Here is a 16,611-nt window from a genome sequence, read left to right on the forward strand (position 1 = left end):
AAAGGCTTTGTGGGTTGAGCTGCAGCAGAGAGATGGACTGAAACTCCCCCTGCCTAGTGGCCCAAGCCCCATCCTCCCTCCCCAACTGACTGCAGCTCCAGGCAGGATGGAAGGAGCATGTGCTGCCTCCCCCGCACAGCGGGCCTCCCAGGGGAACCCAGCATCAGGGATTTCCTGGCAAGGAGATGGAAAGATAAGATAATTGCAAGGTACAGCTCAGGGCAGGCGTGACAGCAGAGAGAAGAAAGCAGAACAAGGGGGGACAGGGAGACCCAGGCATAGGAAACACTAGGGTCAGAGACAGAGGGGCAGGGTGGAAGAGCAAAGCCTTTCCTCCCTCTTACTGCCTGAGTCTTTTAGCTCCTGGTGGCTCCCTGAAGGCCAGGAGCACCCCCAAACCAGGCTCCGGCTCCCACGCCCCAGCCTCCCCCTTGTCCCCTCCCAAGCAGTGGGCCTGTTTCCTCCAGACCCCAGCCTGGTGGCCCCTCCGCCCCCAGCCTGTGCTTGATCTGATTTGGCATGCAGGTGAGAGCTGGCTGCTGTGCCCGATTCTGGAGTTTTCAAAGCAAGAAGAATTAATTAGCTCTGCGGGCCACAGTTAGCAGCTCCCACACCTGGACCACAGCTAAGACTCGCAGAGTTTCAAAGTTCTTAGCAGCATTCCCTCCTGGGGGTTCGCTGGAGCAGCTGCCTCCTTGACCTGCCTTGCTCTGCCCCAGAGCAACGAAACCTGCTTTGAGAGTTAATTCCCCTCCTAGCAACCACTGTCCTGGATTAGTCCGGAGTCCGGAAGCTTCAGGCAAGGATCACTGAGCACTGTGGGCTCAGCACTCGGATGCCCGGGATCCTTGTCCGGGCTTCTCCACACACAAGGTCCTTCACTGGTCCCCGTGAGCCTGCTTCCTCCTTTGGGGGTCACATTGAGCACCTGTCCCTGGAAGGGACATGGGTGTGGGTGTCCCCTCCCTGGCTTGATCCCTCTGCAAGAGGGGGACAGGGTAGCACCAGGGGAGGTGCCGTCCTGTGCTGCCACCTGGTGTCTGCTGCCCTTGCTGCACCACTGTCGCCAGTCCAGGTGAGGGAAAAGGAGGCCAGGGAGCACCAGGCTGTGACGGGTGGGGACGAGGGTGAGGGTGGAGGCGAAGGCTGTTTGGAAAGCGGGTGAGGTCTGGGTGGGGCAGGGGCAGAGGACAGGAAGTGGGAAGGGAGCGGGATGGGGAGGAGAACAGTTGCCATGGGGTTCAAGGGCAACATTATACCAGGGAAGGGTGAGGCCTGGGAACCTGGAGTGATTGCAGAGCCAGCTTTGGCCAGCTCTTAGACACCTAGAGCCAGGGGACACCCTCTGCTGTGATGGAGCCCCTCTCCCCACTGTTCCCTGGGAGCCCACCAGGTGGGAGGCGACGGCCTCTCTGACCCTCTGAGTACACCAAGCTGGGAACATGTGCGTACATGTCTATGAACACGAATGTGATTGCGTTGGAAAAGGGCCCCCTAGCAAGTCATTTTGTAAGCAGGCCTCTTCCCATCATGCCCCATGCCCCCACACAATGAGAAGAGACCGGGGTAGTGTGGGTTGGAGGTTGGCCAGACCCAGGGTCAAGTCCCAACTGTGTCATTTCCTGGCTGTGTGACCTTGGACAAGTCACTTAACCTCTCTGAACCCCACTGCCTCATGGAAAATGCTAGCAATTGTCCTTCCCTTGCTGGGGTGTTTTGAGAAGTGAGACTGCAGATGAGCCTCAGAATTGTTTTTAGCACCAGCTCAGCTCGCCCCTCTTCCCAGTCCCCCACCCCCAGACAGACCTTTTCCTGGAGTCCTGGGGGTGGAGGAAGCAGAAGCAGCCAAGCCCGAGGGAGGGGGGCCGCAGCTGCTGACACAGTTTCCCCTGAACCCGCAAGGGGAAGGGCAAAAGCCACAGGGTAGATGCTCCCACCTCCGAAAGCCCCCACCCTCCTGAAGCCCCTGGCCAATTCCAGTCCTGCCCCTGGAGGCTCTGCTGTGAGGCCGCCACCTGCACCAGCCCCTCCCACCCAACCTCCTTCAGTCTTCTCCACCCCCGCCCCCACCCGCCATGCACCCCAGACAGAACAAATAACCACCAGACAGCAGCATGAGGTCAGCATCGCCATTATTATTACTGCCACTCGTAAGAGTTGGCGGAATCGCGATTTCCACTGCAAACCCTTTCAATGAGACAAAACAGCTTCCATCATTGATCAAGATTTTACATTATTGGGGAGAGGCCACAGTTCTCTCCCCCCAAATACCCACTTTGACTCTGCTGTTAGTATTTCCACATCTCTACCCAGATGCCCCCTCCAGGCGCTGTCTTCTTCCAGAGAACCCTGTCAGCCAGTCCACTGACGGGCCGGGAGGGAGCGGGGGCAGCCTTTTCCTTTCCACCAGGCTGACCGCTGCACATCGGAGCAACCCAAAAGTGTGGTCAGTGCACCCCAAATAAGCTTCCTAGGCTCCTACTGGGAGGAGGGGGTCCGGGGAAGGGGACCCCAAAAGGAACCAGGCAAGCTGAGTCAACCTCAGTAACGCTACAGCTGCAGCATCACCGTGCCGCCCCGCTGTCCGGTTTGGGGGTGTGTGCTGGAACGGAGGGGACGGGTAACAGTCCAGCTCTCTGGCTTCGCCTTGACCCAGAATCCTCCAACCACTAGAAGGAAAAAGGATGCCAGAGACTCCTCCCTATATCTTCCATCCTCATAGGAAATAGACAGCTATAGAATTCTACAAAAATATAAAAGCTTCATCTGCAGATCCAGGTGACAAACCTCTAGGAATTTTGTACAGCTTTGCTTTTAAAAAAAAAAAGGCAGCTCCTATAAGCACTTTTTCTCCCTATCGGAGGAGGCCAGGGGAAAAGAGTTTGGCATTATTGCACACCCTAAAAGGATAAAACTAGGTGTTTGCTTCAAGGAGTGGTATCGTTTCTGTCCAAAACAGCAATTAGAAAAGCTCTCGCCAGCTTAGAAAACACAAGGCCGGACAATGCCTCCAGGGCCACCCACCGGTAGCCTGGCACCCCCAGCTCCCAGCTCCCTGGTTCAGAGGATGGGCGCTGTGCATGAGGGCTGCTGCTGAGGTTTCCAGAATCAATCCAGTCCTGGGGTTTGAAGGCCCCAGGGCCAGGGGGTAGGGCTGTCAAGGGAGTGGGGTTGGGGCAGATGTTTAGGGGTAACACCTGGCAGGTGACAGGCTGACTGAGCCCGTGGTTACCACCTCTTGGCACCAGCATTTCAGACAAGAGAATATTGCTTGTGGTAGCACCAGAAAGGTGGCTTGGGGCCACGCTTCTTTCCCCTCCTCCTGCCTGCCTGTGCTGCCTTCACTACTCCCTCCTCTGCTGGTTCCCACTGGGCAGGCAGTGGACAAACCATGTAAACACCTTGATGGTGCTCGTTCATCACCCCCCGGGGGTTCAGCTCTCCACTCAGCAGCCAAATCCACCAGAAGGTCGCCTCTGGACACCCAGCCCTGGCACCTCATCCCTGGGACAGAGCAGCCCACTTCATTTGCACAGCTTAATTCCATTGCCAGCAGGTGGGCGGGGAGTGCCAGTCTGCTCCCCTGCCCGCCCCACAAAGGCAGGAGGCTGGAGCCCAGACCAATCAGGTCACGCATCCAGCCACAAGTGTGGCAAATCCAGGGCTGAAGCCCCAGGAAGGAAGACCTAGAAGCATTTGCCCCTTTTTCCTCCATCAACCCACAAATCCAGCTCTGCAGCGGCTGAGGCGTCCTCCCCCAGCCTCAGGCAGCCCATTAGCCAAAACAGCTTCATTATGCCAATTTCCAGCTTTCAGTGTGCGGCTGATAGCTGTCAGCAGAAATAAGAGTTAATCTGGAATTACTCACATTCACTGAGCTGCCGAGCTAAGGGGAAGCAATAATGCTTTGATAGCAGAAGGAGGAGACCCTGCCTCCCCAGCCTAGCACCAAGCAGAGGGGCTTCTCCTGTCCTTCCCGCCCCGCCCCGGGGAGGGCAGGCTGGAGGTTGCAGTCCTCCAGAGCAAGGCGTGTGGGTTCTCTGTCTGTCAGACACACACACACACTCACACTCATGCACTCACACACACACACCTTCCCTTCTTGCCGCCCACTCCCCAACTCCAGGAATCTCTCTCCAATGCCATCTGGACATGCCTGACTCTCCATGCCCTTGGCTTTTACTCTGGACCGTGATTTATTTTTTTATTTAGGAAAATTACTTTATTTTATATAGATATAGATATAGATATGTATGTATGTATATATAAAAAGGTTCCATTTCATTTGTAAAATCTCATTTTTCCCTTTTTTCGTTTTTCTTTTTTTTCCCCTACAGAAAATGATGACGAGGTTAAAGGAGAAAATAAGTTACATTACAGTTTCCAAAATGGTCCTCGCTCTCCGCTGAAGATGGGCCACCGTCGGGGCGGTAATGCACTCTCGGTCCCAGCTTGTGCTTTGCAAGAAGAGGGAATATAACTAGACTGGTTATTTTAGGTTAAAATAGCCAAGAGACAGACGCCTTCGCCTCAAAAATATTCTGAGACACATAAAAGTAGAAGGAAACAAGTCTCTTCAGTCACAAAATGTCGTACATCCCGCATATACTAGATTCAATTAATTTAATAAAATAGAATATACATAGAGATTCTGCACAAACGTATTGCTTTCTCCCAACAGCTCCTGGTGTCGGGAACCTCGGCTACACTGGGCCTCTCTCTCCGTCCGCCCGGAGCCAGAGGTGCCAGGGCTGCTGCTTCTCGCTCTCTTTGGAAGTTCTGCTCGCAGGTGCCCAGGGCAACCGAGGCAGGGAGGAGCGCCTCCTTGGTGTCTATACGGAACTCTTTTCAGGAAGATAGCCCAGGAGGAGGAGCTAGGATTTGGCACCCAGTGGAGAAAGGCGAGTGGGAGAGTGGGGCAGGACTCAGGGGTCCAGGTCTGCTAGGTCAGAGGACAAGCCGGAGAGACTCAGCACGTCTGTCTTTGGGGAGGGCGAGGCAGCCATGCTGTCGGGGGGGCCAGAGGCCAAGGGGTCCTTGGACTCGCTGGACGGAGCCCTCCTCCGGAGGCAGACGCCAGGGCTGGGTGGGGGCCGAGGGCCCTGGCTCTCGGGGGGGTCTATGGAAATACTGGGTGGGCTGAACTTTTTCTTGGGCCGGCTCCCAGGCCCCCCAAGAGGATGGTCCCCGAGGTTCGAGGGGTCTGGGCCCAGGCGGGGTTGGGAGCCGCTGTCCAGGCAGCTGACGGCGATGGAGTGTCTCCTCTGTTCGTCCAGCCAGGACACGGGCCGGCGCTGGCCGCTCTGGGCTTCCACGCTGTAGCACTTCTTCAGGTCCCGCGGGGATGGGGGCCCCTCCTGGCCGCCAGTGGGCAGGAGGTCTCCTGAAATCCAGCTCAGCTCTGTGTCCAACTCCAAGCTGCTTCCGGTCTCGGGAGGGCCCTTGCCCTGGTGGGGATCTGGGCCTGGGCAAGGGGCTGGCGGGGGCATGTGCTTCGAGATCTTGCTCTGGCTGCGGGAATGCTGCTGCACTTGGATGCGAGACTGGCCCCAGAAGGAGTAGGCCCGGGCCAGAGGTGGGGACGGCCCACTCACCTCCGACAGCAAGTCCTCCCGGCTGCCCAGGCCCTGGACGTCCAGGGAATCAGTCCTTATTGCTGCCTGTGTGGGGTGGGGGAGGGGTCAGCACAGGGGTTTCTTCTCCAACGTGGATTGTCCCTCCTGTCACTACCCTCATGCCCATGCGGCTGCAGAGGTACTGGCTCTTTTTGGAAGAGAGGGTCCGTATACAGCCTGCTGTCTGTGGTCTACCATGCCTCCCCCCACCCCAAATCCTGTCTTCCCTTCCCCGTGCCCTGGTGTCCCCCAAGCCTGCAGGAATGGCTCTCTGCAGCCCCCATCCCTTTGGCTTTGAATACCCTCCCCAGTTGGCAAGCACCTGTCAACTTTAAGGACTCAGGTTCTCTGTGATGTCGTGCTTGACACTCTCCACCCCCAAGCAAAACTGACCCTTTCCTCCTCTGTGCTCCCTGCCGCACCATAGACACGAGCATCTGGCAACTGTGACCTGTTGCTGCAATGATTTGATGCTGGGTAGTCTCTGCTATGGGACTTTGAGCTCCAGACGGCAGGAGCCGTGTCCCCAGTGCCTGGCACACAGAGGCCGTTTAGTGAATATTTGCAGAATAAATAAGGACCGAGCCTGCCGTCCCAGTGCATATGATTAGCGATTCTCACGCCCATGCAAAGGGCAGACACGGGGCATGGGCTGTGGCCTTGTCACAGGTGGGGCAAATATGCCTCACCTGGCTTCATGTGGCTCTGCTCAGTGCCCTGGGAGTGTGGGCTCCAGGAGGTGGGCTTGGGGCTTGGCCAAAGGTGAAGACACTTAAAACCTGCTTCATTCCCTCAGCTCAGTCCAAAGTGTGGAGAATAGGGAAGCTGCTCTGGGCCAGGTGAAAGGAAGTCCAGGGGCCTGGGTTCTATGTCCAGTCGATATGTATGGCCCTGGGCAGCCACTGCCCGCCCTGTCCCAGCCCCTGGGCCTTCTCAGTAAAACAAGAGAGTGGAGTGAACCTCTAGAAGGCACAGACCACCTCTGCGTTGCCCTATACTGTGTCCCTCATACCTAGAACTGATCTGGCACTCCCTTGGCACACAGTAAATGTCTGCTGGAAGCCCCTGGACCTATCCCCACCTGCTCACCTGGCGCCTGAGTGGCCTTTGAGCCAAAGGGGAGCGGCCCGGTGGGGGCAGTTTGGGGATGGTGCCCCACGTGGGGGCGCCGTGGGGCTGGAGCAGATGGGGCACGTCTTTGGGAAGCTGCGGGATGTAGCTGGTGTCTGCTGGTTGGGAGTGAACGGACAAGACGGAGCCTGCAGGGGGGAAGGGGAGCAGGGGAGGGGTGAGGAGGAGAGAGGTTGTCCTACCCGAGCCCCTCCCTTCCACACTCCCTCCGCCATCAGGGCCTCTGCCCTTATGCCCCACGGGCTGGGCGCTCCCCAGAGGTAGGAGAGCCCCCACCCAAGTCAAGACCGGCTTAGGGAAGGATGAGGTCTTCCTGTGTGAGCCGAGCCAGCCTGCCCCAGCCCTGGTACCTGACTGAGCTTTGGGGAACCCCCAGCCCCTGCGTCCCAGGGGCCCCTCGGCAGTGCTTCCGTCCCGACACATGTAGCTGTCATTGGGCAGAGAGTGCGTCCGGCTGACCCCAGACTTGCGCACAGTCAGTAAGTCTGGTCCCAGCATGACGGGCACCTCCTCGGGGCGGGGCTCCATCTGCAAAAGGAACAGGGGTGGGAAGCGGGGGGAAGAGAGGGTGTCTGGGTTTGGTAACTGAGGCAGAGCTGGGCAACAGAAACCAGACCCCCTCACCCCATCCCTCCCAGGACAAGGTAGAGATGGGCATGAGCGTGGCTGGGGAGGGGCAGACGTGGGGAGGAAGAGGGTGGGAGGAGGCCCTGCCCAGGCACCTAAGCACATCATCCCCTCCAAGCCTCCCGTGGGGTGTTGGAGGGGCAAGGAGGTGTCCAGAGAAGGGAGAGCAGCCCCCAGCCCCCAGCCCTGCAGCTGGTCCACGGGCTCATTCTAAGGCCCCATTTAGAGGCTCTGAAGGGAGCCCTGGTGCTACAGGGGATGGGCCTGGGCCCTGACCCAGAGCAGCACAGGAGAGGATTAAAAGCTAACAGCAGCCCCCTGCCCTTGCTGGAGCTGTGGGGGGAGAGGACACTCCCAGTGAGCACGGGACTGGGCAGCCCTTGAGAGCCTGCAGGGACGAGGCTGTTAATCTGGTCCCTGTGGCAGTCCCAGTCCCAGCATGGGGCCTGTGCTGGGTTCCTGTGGGTTGAATGACAGCTGAACACCAGGGAGATGCCACAGCTGGCCCCCACCTCCACTGCAACAACACAAGGACTCTGCGGGGACCTGGGTATGTGGACTCAGCTCCTCCCTTAGTGGACAGACTTGGGGTTTTTGCTGTTTCAAAGAAAGGAGGTAATCAGCCTCAGGCTGGCTGGAGGGAGCAAGGTTTGCTCCCAAGAGCTTTCTCTCTGACCCTTGTGACCCCACGTGAGGCTGCTGAGTTCCTGTCCCCCACGTGGGCCCAGCCAGCTGAACAGCCCGCAGCCCTGAGGGTGGCTGTGGGAGAGGCCAGTCTTCCTTCCTTGCTTTGCCTCTCAGCCCCAGGCTCCACTTCTGCCAGCCACCCAAGACTCCTAGGCCCCCCCGGCCGGTGGTCAAGCCTCTGCCCCAGCTGAGTAGCTGGGCCTGCTCTGAGGGCAGGAGGGGAAGGGCTGGGAGGAGGGGCTGCTCACAGCTGGATGAGGACAGGGAGCTGGGACGGCGTGGGGATGGCGGGGAGGGGACAGTTGTCAGGCACAAAGGAGCCCCCCCCCACCCCGCTGAGTTTGGCAAGGACACAGGGACACACAGGGACAGTAACAGAGGAGACAGGAACAGCGCCCCAGGTGAAGAAGGGCATGGTGGTAGTGGAAGAGATGTGGCTCTCGCCCACTGTGTGGTGGTGAATGTCTCATGTCGGGGCGGGGAAGGAGGGGTGCAGGGAAGGGGAGGGCTGGCTTGCACAGGGCTCCAAATACAGGGACTGGCTCTGATGCCACCTCTGTGCTGGGCTGTGTCATTCCTGGGTGTCTGGTTTAACTCTTTCATAATCACTGTCCCTACACCCTTCTGGGCAGGGCCCCAATTTAATCTCGTCTAATTTCTTTGTCCCCAGTGGGGGGCCTGCAGACCTCATGCCAGCAGAACCTGCCTGCTGGCTGAAGCCTCTGGATGGAGCCTGGTGGCAGAGTGAGAGGAGGTGCCCAGGGTCCTCCCTGGGCCACTCTGGAGCCCTGCAGCCAGCCCAGCCCTGGGGGTGGCCGGGGAGCCATGAGGGGCAGTGTATGTACATTGCTCTCCAGGGCACTAAGTAAGAGTGTGTGAATGTCATCAGGCAAAGAGTCATCCGTCAGAGCTAGAGAGCAGGACGGTTCAGACACAATCTCTGACGTCAGAGACAGAGCCTCCATCTCAGCTAGAGGGATCTAGACAGGGAGAGAGATGATCAGGCATGAGAAACCAGGACAGCGCACACGTGTGCACGCGCGCACACTCTGCACATTCTCTCTCGTCCCCACTTCCCCCTTTTGACAAAGCATGGGGAAGAAAGGCTCCCTTCTCTCCCCACCCCGTTCCCAAACAAGCCGACGCGCCTCCCCTCACCCACTTCAACCCCCTGCTCTGATCAGAGGCTGCAGCAGGCACCAAAGAGCCAGAGCAAACACTGACAAAGCCAGACACAGAAACACATTCTAAAGACACCCCAGGAACCTCACCGGCCCCTCCCACACTCCCACCGCCCAGAGAGGGAGCAGGGAGGAGGGAGGGCTTTCGACGTTCATAAAGATGATACCAAAAAGAAAAATGAAGAAAGGCCAGCAAAGCACCGTCTCTCCTCTGGGCACAGACAGAGCGGCACGGGGGGTGTTGGGGACAATGCCGCCAATCTGACGGCTGTTTTCTGCCTATTCTCTCCGCCTCCAAGAGCCTGGCAGGACTTGGCCTGCCCCCAGATTCCGGCTTCTCCCCTCACGGGCCCTCCTCCGCCTGCCTGCCGCCCGCCCTCTCCTCCCGACGCCCAGTGGGCGCACGCGGGTGGGCCGCCACGCCATCTGGCTGAGACTGCATCCCAAGAGGCAAGGTCCCTTCCCACGTGAGGATCACCCTCCGTGTTTGGGGATCAGGCTAAGGGCTTCCCGGGAACCTGCCTGCAGAGGGCAAGGCTTTTCTATCTCCAGCTGACTCCTGTCTCCACTGCAGGTCTGAGCCCCTGACCCAGGTGGAAAGGTGGCGGGGCCCTCTGCCAAATGGAAGGGGTCAAGGGTGGAAGAGGAGGGCAGGAGGAGCCCAGAAGGCAGAAGATCCGGGATTTGACGGGACTGGGGCGGAAAGGCAAGTGGCGCTGTGGGAAGGGGCTGGGCTTGGGGAGGAAGCCAAGTCCTATCCCACACCACGGTCTCAGAGCCCATGCCTGGAGGGAGCCTTCTGTCCCTCCCAGGACAGAAGTTAGTGGCTACTGAGCACTCACCATGCCCAAAGGGCTCCGTGGCTTAAAGAGCCACCAAATGGGACTGGGGTGGGTGCTGGACAAGAGGAGAAATGGACTGTGGCTCAAGACATGCCCCTCGGTGGGTTCCCTGGCCACCTGTGCTTTTCCTGGCACTTGCATCTGGCAGCTCACCCCCCCACCCCCAAGGTCCCACTGCCAACTTGTCTTCTGCCCCATCGCTCTCCTCTCTTTCAGATTCTTTCTTACAAATCACCTCCCCAAGCTTCTTCTCCCTCTACCCTGCCCCCTTGGAAGGGCAACCTCACTACCCTTCCCTTCCAATTCTGTTCCAGAGGTTGATCTCAGCCTGGCAGAACCCCTGACCACCTCCTGCCAAGCCTAACACTCAACTGAGGCCCTGAAGCTGCCCCTCCTACAGATACCCAGGCACCCAGCGACACCCCCAGCCTCCCCAGAAGCGCGGCACAGCATGGCACAGCCCGGCATGGTTAGGGGAGGGGCACAGCACGAAGGCACAGTAACCTGTGGGTCGGAGCCGCCCAGGCTGGGGGCAGAAGGGGAGGCAGAGGGCCGGCCCCCGGGGCCTGCCAGCTCGTCCATCAGCTTCAGCTCCCCCTCCAGGGAGCCCTGGAACAGCAGGGACATGGTGTCAAACAGCTGTCTGTCCTGGGGAGGACCAGCCCACAGGGGAGCCGGAGAGCCAGGGAGCACGGGGTGGAGGGGCAGTGACGGGAAGTGTCGTGGTAGAGAGTTGACAAGAGACACAGGGAGAAAGGGGCGGTGAGACCCACGTGACACACAGGCACACGCGAGCACGCGCACGCACACACACACACACAGAGCAACAAAGAGACGGGAAGAGGAGGGCGTGGGGAAGAGGGAAGGTGTGAGAGGAGGAAGGAGAGATGGGAGATGGAGATGAGAAGAGCCCATGGGTGGGAGGGAGAGGGAAAGAGAAGATAGAGAAAAGGATGGAGGGATGCAGGGTATCAGGAGGTTAGAGGGTGGGTAGGACGGAGGTTTGGCAATTGGGTAAGGGTAAGAAAGAAACAGGAAGGAAACAGAAAACTTAGCCTTGAACCTACAAGCCAGGGAAGGGAGGCCAGACCAGGCCATGGGAGCGGGGAGGCCCTGTGGGGTGAGTGTGGGCAGCCTGCTGGGGAGGGGCAGGGACGGCTCCCCAGCGTCCAGGTAGCGGAGTCAGAAGGATCCAGTAGCCTGGGGTCCGCTGTGCTGCCGTGGCCGGTGCCTCCCACGGTCCACCCCGCCGCCCTCCTCCTGCCCCAGGCCCCCTTGCGGCCGGGTGGGTGTTCGCTCACCAAGGGGTGCTCCAGGGAGAGGCGGGAGGCTGCTCTCGCATGGGCCTCGGTGCACAGGGCCCCGGGCTCAGGGCTGTCGGGGCTGTCAGGGCCCGCGACCCCAGGCCAGAGGAAGGGGCTGCCCAGCGGCGAGTGGGGCTGGGGACTGAGGGTCTTCATCTCCAGCTCCAGCTCGGCCTCCAGCTCGGCCTCCTCCTTGGCCTCCTTGTTGCTCTCCTCCAGGTGCTTCATCAGCACGGCGATCACCACGTTGACCAGCACGAACTGGGCCGTCAGCACGAAGGACACGAAGTAGATGGGCGAGATGACCGTGTTGTAGCAGGTGGACTCCTGGTCACAGTCCCGGAGGGTGTCCTGGGGCGGGCGGGAGAGAGGGTGAGGCCGGCAGGACAGCGGATGGGGCTGTCGTGGAAAATCAGGTCACTGGTGTCACAGAGCACAGGAAGGGGAGAAGGGAGCGTCCTGGGGGCAGAAGAGCATTAGATGTCGCCTGAGGAAGTGTGAGTCAGAGCACGTCCTGGGGAGAGGGAGTTCCAGAGCCTTCTGGCATGGGAGAGAGAAGGTCACATGCTTTTATTCATGGCCAATCCATCTTCCCAAGGAATGTTGGCCCAGGAAATAGGGCTGTCTCCCTGATGCCTGGGCCAGCCCTGGGAGGGACCCACTAGGGGTGGGCTCTCACCTTCATGATGCCGTTCCAGTTGTCACCTGTGGAGACTCGGAAGAGGGTCAAGAAGGCCATGCCAAAGTTCCGGAAGGTGGCATGCCGGCCCAGGCCCTCACAGGGGTGTGTCTCATCACACTCTGGGGAGGAGGGGGACAGGAGAGGCCTGGGTTAGTCCGGGAGCCCCTGGATCTCCAGCCCTGGCTCCTGCCCCCGCCCCCACCCCAACTCACCCAGGTCTCCAAAGAGCTCCACGCCCAGAGCTGCAAAGATGAAAAACAACAACATGAAGAGCAGTCCCAGGTTCCCCACCTGGAAAAGAGGAAAAGCAATGGAAAAGGTGCTGCTGGATCTCCCGGGCAGCTTCCCTGAGCCCCCAGCCCCTCTAGAGAGCACCTCCCCCTCCCCAGAGGCCCCCTCCAGCTACCTGGGGCAGGGCCTGCATCACCGTGTCCAGCAGCGCCCGCATGCCCACAGCCATCTTCAGCAGCTTCAGCACTGCAGGACAGGACAACATCATGAGCCAGCCCCTCTGGGTCCCGGGCCTCACAGCTGGCCCAGCCAGGTGCGCCCCCACTTTCAGCCCGGCCCTCAATCTTCCCCGGTGGCAGAGGCTGGGAGAAAGACCCATGGGAACCCACAGCCACCCAGTCCCTGCAAGCCACGAAGCTGACTCTTGCCATCTCTCCCTGGGCTGGTGCGCTGGCCACCAACCTCGGGCGATGCGCAGCACCCTCATGATGCGGATGATGGTGGGGTTGATGGGCAGCGAGGCGTTGACCTCAATCTCCTCCAGCGTGATGCCCATGATGGACAGCAGCACGATGGCCAGGTCCAGCTGGTTCCACCTGAAAGCCCAGGAAAGCCCAGCCCTGGTTCCACCTGAAAGCCCGCGGCCCCTGAGTGAAGGCCAGGGTCATGGAAGAGGGGCAGTTGTGGCACAGAAAGACAGGGCTGGGAAGGAGGGCAGAGGCCCGCTGGTCCAGCCTCCGCTCCGCAGAGGAGAGGCATGGCTTACCTAAGGCCACACGGCCAAGTGGTAGCACAGGTAGGGCTAGGACTTTAGCGGGAGGGCTGCTGCTTTTTATCTGTATTCATTTGCTTTTATACAGTGTTTACTACGTACCACTTTACAAATAGGAACTCATAAACGTACAGCTCTGTGATTTGGATACGATTATTGTCTCCTATTTTACAGATGAGGAAACTGAGGCACAGAGAGGCTAAGTAACTTACCCGAGGCAACCAGGATTCAAATCTGATCCAGACAGTCTGGCTCCAGGCTCTGTGCTTTTAAGCCCAAGGCTTGGCCACATTGATTTCCAGCTGCCAGTGCCCCCCAGGCCCTGTCTTGTCAAACTCCCTCCACGTCCTCCCATCTCCCAGGCCCTGGGTGCTCCCCCGCCCCTGCCCCAGCCACCAGTGGGGGCTGGACCTCAGCAGTTATGAAACGGCTTTAGGCACTAGGTCCTCCTGGGTATTTCCCCAAGAGACACACCCCTCTCTGCCTCGACACCAAACTCTCCCATCCCTTTCTCCTCTCCATTACCTGTCCTGGAAGAACCGACGGAAACCAAAGGCCACGAGTTTGAAAACTGACTCCAAGACGAAGATGACAGTGAAGATGTAGTTGCAGATCTTCAGAGCCTCATCCAGGATCTGGCAGGGACAGGGACAAGATGCAGGGTCTCCTGAGTCCCAGGGCAGAGGCCTGCTCCCCCCAACCCCACCATACCGCCTGGACCTGGGAGACAGGCTGAGTCTAAGGAGAGCTGTCTTCCCTGCTCCCGCAGGGAAGGCTGGCCGCCTGCCCCCGCCCCACGGTGGAGCAAGGTCCTCATTCACGAGAATGTGGGCCTCATGAGAATGTGATGGCAGGCACAGGGTGCTAGGACTGGAAGAGGCTTTGTGCATTACCAATTCAACCTCCGCATTGTATAGATGAGGAAACTGAGGGCTGGAGGGCAGCTAAGGGAGGCTGATTGGAAAAGTGGCAAGATCACAGGTAAGTTCTGGAATTCCAGGAGGGCAGGCACCAATGTGCCTGCTTTCCCCTCAAAGGTCCAGAGCCCAGCTCATGGTAGGCACTCAATAAATATATGCTAGGTAAAGAAACCAGATCCTCTACTTTCTAGCTGTGTGACCTTGGTCAAGTCAACTAACATCTCTGGGCCTCAGTGTCCTCATATATAAAACGGAAATGATACCCACCTCCAAGGGTCACCACAAAGAGCACAAGAGGAAACCATGTAAGGTGCCCAGCACTTGCCTGGCATAGAAGTGCCTTGGCTCAAGTGTGTGAGCCTTGCCCAGGGCTTCCATGGCTGGAGATGGGGGCCAGAGGCTGGACCCTTGCTCCTACCTGGGGCTGCTGGTAGTGCTCCATGGCCATGGTGACCACATTCAGCCCGATGACACCTGTGATGAAGAGATCCAGGTAGTGGCTGGTGCACAAGTGGTGGACGAGGAGCCGGAAGCGGGAGTAGTCCGAGTAGTAGGGTTTGGACTGGGCTTCTGGCAGGGCAGGGAGGAGAGCAGAGCAAGCGTCAGGCCCCTGCCCTCGGCACCCCTCCACCCCCAGTCCCTCACAGCTGCCAGCCTCTAACGCCAACATTCCGGTGTCATCAGCATCCTCACCCTCCCCACACCGCCCTTGGGAGGGGGCCACTCTCTCGGCACGTCCCCCTCCAAGCATCTGTTGTACTGGCTGCAGTTGGGGGCAGGTTGGGTCAGGACATGCAGAGCTCCCCACCTACATTAGACACCAGGTGAGCCCCCTCCCCAAGACAGCCTCTAAAATCCATCAGCCCCTCTTAAAGCCCTTGACTCAGTGTTCCGCAGCGAGGCCAGATCAATAAGATGAAAAACCACCGGTCTTATCGGGCTCAGAGGAGGCTCCATCAACAGAGCGGCAAAGGCTCTTGCTCATTCACCAAGCTCAGCCCCTGGGGGGGAGCAGAGGAGATTACACATAGCTGGGATTGGAAGATAAAACCGGAGATTGGAAATTGGACATCTTCTTGGCTGGCTGCACTGACCCACTCAGAGGGCCTCCAGGGGACAGAGCCTGGGCCTCCTGCACCCTCGGGTGGGGGAGGGCAGCGGGGAGCCCACAGGGCTCTGCTCCATCCCAGACTCGGGCTGGGAGGGTCCCACCTGTGGACTCACCCAGTTTCTAATGAGGCAATGCCTAGCCTGCTCCTGGGTGTTGGGGCAGCATTAGGCTGCGGGCTGGGCTGGAAACACTGTCTGAGATCTGTCAGAGGCACAATATTTCTCTTGTAATTAGTGAACCACTTAGATATAAAAATCGTGGTGCCAGAAGGTTGGCCTGCTAAGCAGGCAGAATAAATCTGGGGGCAGGAGATTGTAGGGGGCCCCTCCTCTAGGTGCTGAGGAAGGGCCGGGCCAAGTTGGGGCACATATTATCTGGAGGAGGTTGACAGATTGGTCTCCCAGGCAGCCACAGGGAGGGAGGAGGCTCCTCGCGGGAAGGCTTGGGGCAGCCTCAGGTCCCAGACAGCCCTTCCCCCTCTCAGGAGGTCTCGAGTGGAAGCCAGCCAGCAAGGGCTGCAGCCTCTGAGGCCCGTGCCAGGGGCTGGCTGGCTCAGGGGCGGCAGGAAGCTTTGGGCCTAGGCCAGCTCAGATGTAACTGTCCTTTCCCATGCAGAGGACCATTTAACAGAGAGGTAAACTAAGGCAGGGAGCGGCCTGGGGTGGGCCCCCACCAAAGGCCGAAGGAGGAAGAGCGCCCAGGAGCTGCACAGTTAGCCTCGTGGGCTGGCGCGCTCCAAGCCCCCTCGGCCACTCTCCAGCATCGCCCTGAGGTGTGGATAACCAGGGGGCAGTGTCCCCAAGGAGTTCTGGTGTGCCTTATGGGCACATGAAGCCATCATTTTGTTTTCAGAGAAGTGGCTTCCTTTGTTCAGGCTGCCCTCCTGTCCCCCAGGAGTGTGGGGTGGAGAGGCCTGGGGCAGGGGACGTGAGGCCCCGGTCATCCACACTGCGATGGTGGAGGGTGGACCGGGAGACCGGGCCTCTTCCTTCCTTCCGTCAGTACCACGAGAACCAGAGGGCGCTAGTCGCCCTGCGTTGCCTTAGCAGCCGGAACTCTTTCTCTGCATTAATCTCCATAAATGCCGAGAGCACCCGATCCCATTATGCTAAAATATGAATGGAGAATTAACTAAAATGTTTGAATACAATTAGGTTAGAAAAAGCGGCTCCTTATTAGTCCCATTATTAGCCGAGACAATGTAGAGGAGAGGCTGGAAGGGAGAGCTGCCCCCTCTCTGGGGTCACCCCAGCCTGACTCTGTAGGCAGCCCCAGGCCAAATGGGGCCCCTGCTACCACCAAGTCTGCCTTCCAGCCTTGCTCTTGGAGCCTGAGGGGTGGGTGGGCTAGGATTCAGCCGGGGACCCTCCTGCAAGCAGCCCAGAGGGAAGGTGGGGGCAGGAGGATGGAGGCAGGGCATGTGCTCACAGCGACAGGTCCCAGGCCCCTGAGGTCTATACAAATACCCCTCCACTCCTGCCCCTACCCCAGACCAGCAGGTACCTCCA

General features: G+C 59.1%; 1 protein-coding gene across 14 annotated transcripts in view; it reads right to left on the reverse strand.

The window, feature by feature from the left end:
- Positions 1-2,505: 2,505 nt before the first annotated feature.
- Positions 2,506-16,611, reverse strand: part of CACNA1G (calcium voltage-gated channel subunit alpha1 G) — a 63,581-nt gene continuing 49,475 nt past the window's right edge. For 9 of the 14 annotated variants that reach the window (XM_012789781.2, XM_012789779.2, XM_012789780.2 and 6 more), the window contains 10 exons: positions 14,411-14,562; positions 13,598-13,707; positions 12,763-12,896; positions 12,476-12,546; positions 12,282-12,360; positions 12,067-12,188; positions 11,385-11,738; positions 7,097-7,274; positions 6,705-6,874; positions 2,506-5,660 (listed from right to left, as the gene is read on the reverse strand). In XM_012789781.2, the coding sequence (XP_012645235.2) occupies positions 4,926-5,660; positions 6,705-6,874; positions 7,097-7,274; positions 11,385-11,738; positions 12,067-12,188; positions 12,282-12,360; positions 12,476-12,546; positions 12,763-12,896; positions 13,598-13,707; positions 14,411-14,562 (2,105 nt within the window). In that variant the 3' untranslated portion in view covers positions 2,506-4,925. Of the gene's footprint in view, positions 5,661-6,704; positions 6,875-7,096; positions 7,275-8,905; positions 9,041-10,587; positions 10,732-11,384; positions 11,739-12,066; positions 12,189-12,281; positions 12,361-12,475; positions 12,547-12,762; positions 12,897-13,597; positions 13,708-14,410; positions 14,563-16,611 lie in introns of all 14 variants that reach the window. The other 5 variants (XM_012789771.2, XM_012789766.2, XM_012789767.2 and 2 more) reach the window with 3 other exon arrangements.

Source organism: Microcebus murinus, chromosome 18 (genome assembly GCF_040939455.1).
Source record: "Microcebus murinus isolate Inina chromosome 18, M.murinus_Inina_mat1.0, whole genome shotgun sequence".
In the NCBI taxonomy this organism is placed as follows: domain Eukaryota; kingdom Metazoa; phylum Chordata; class Mammalia; order Primates; family Cheirogaleidae; genus Microcebus; species Microcebus murinus.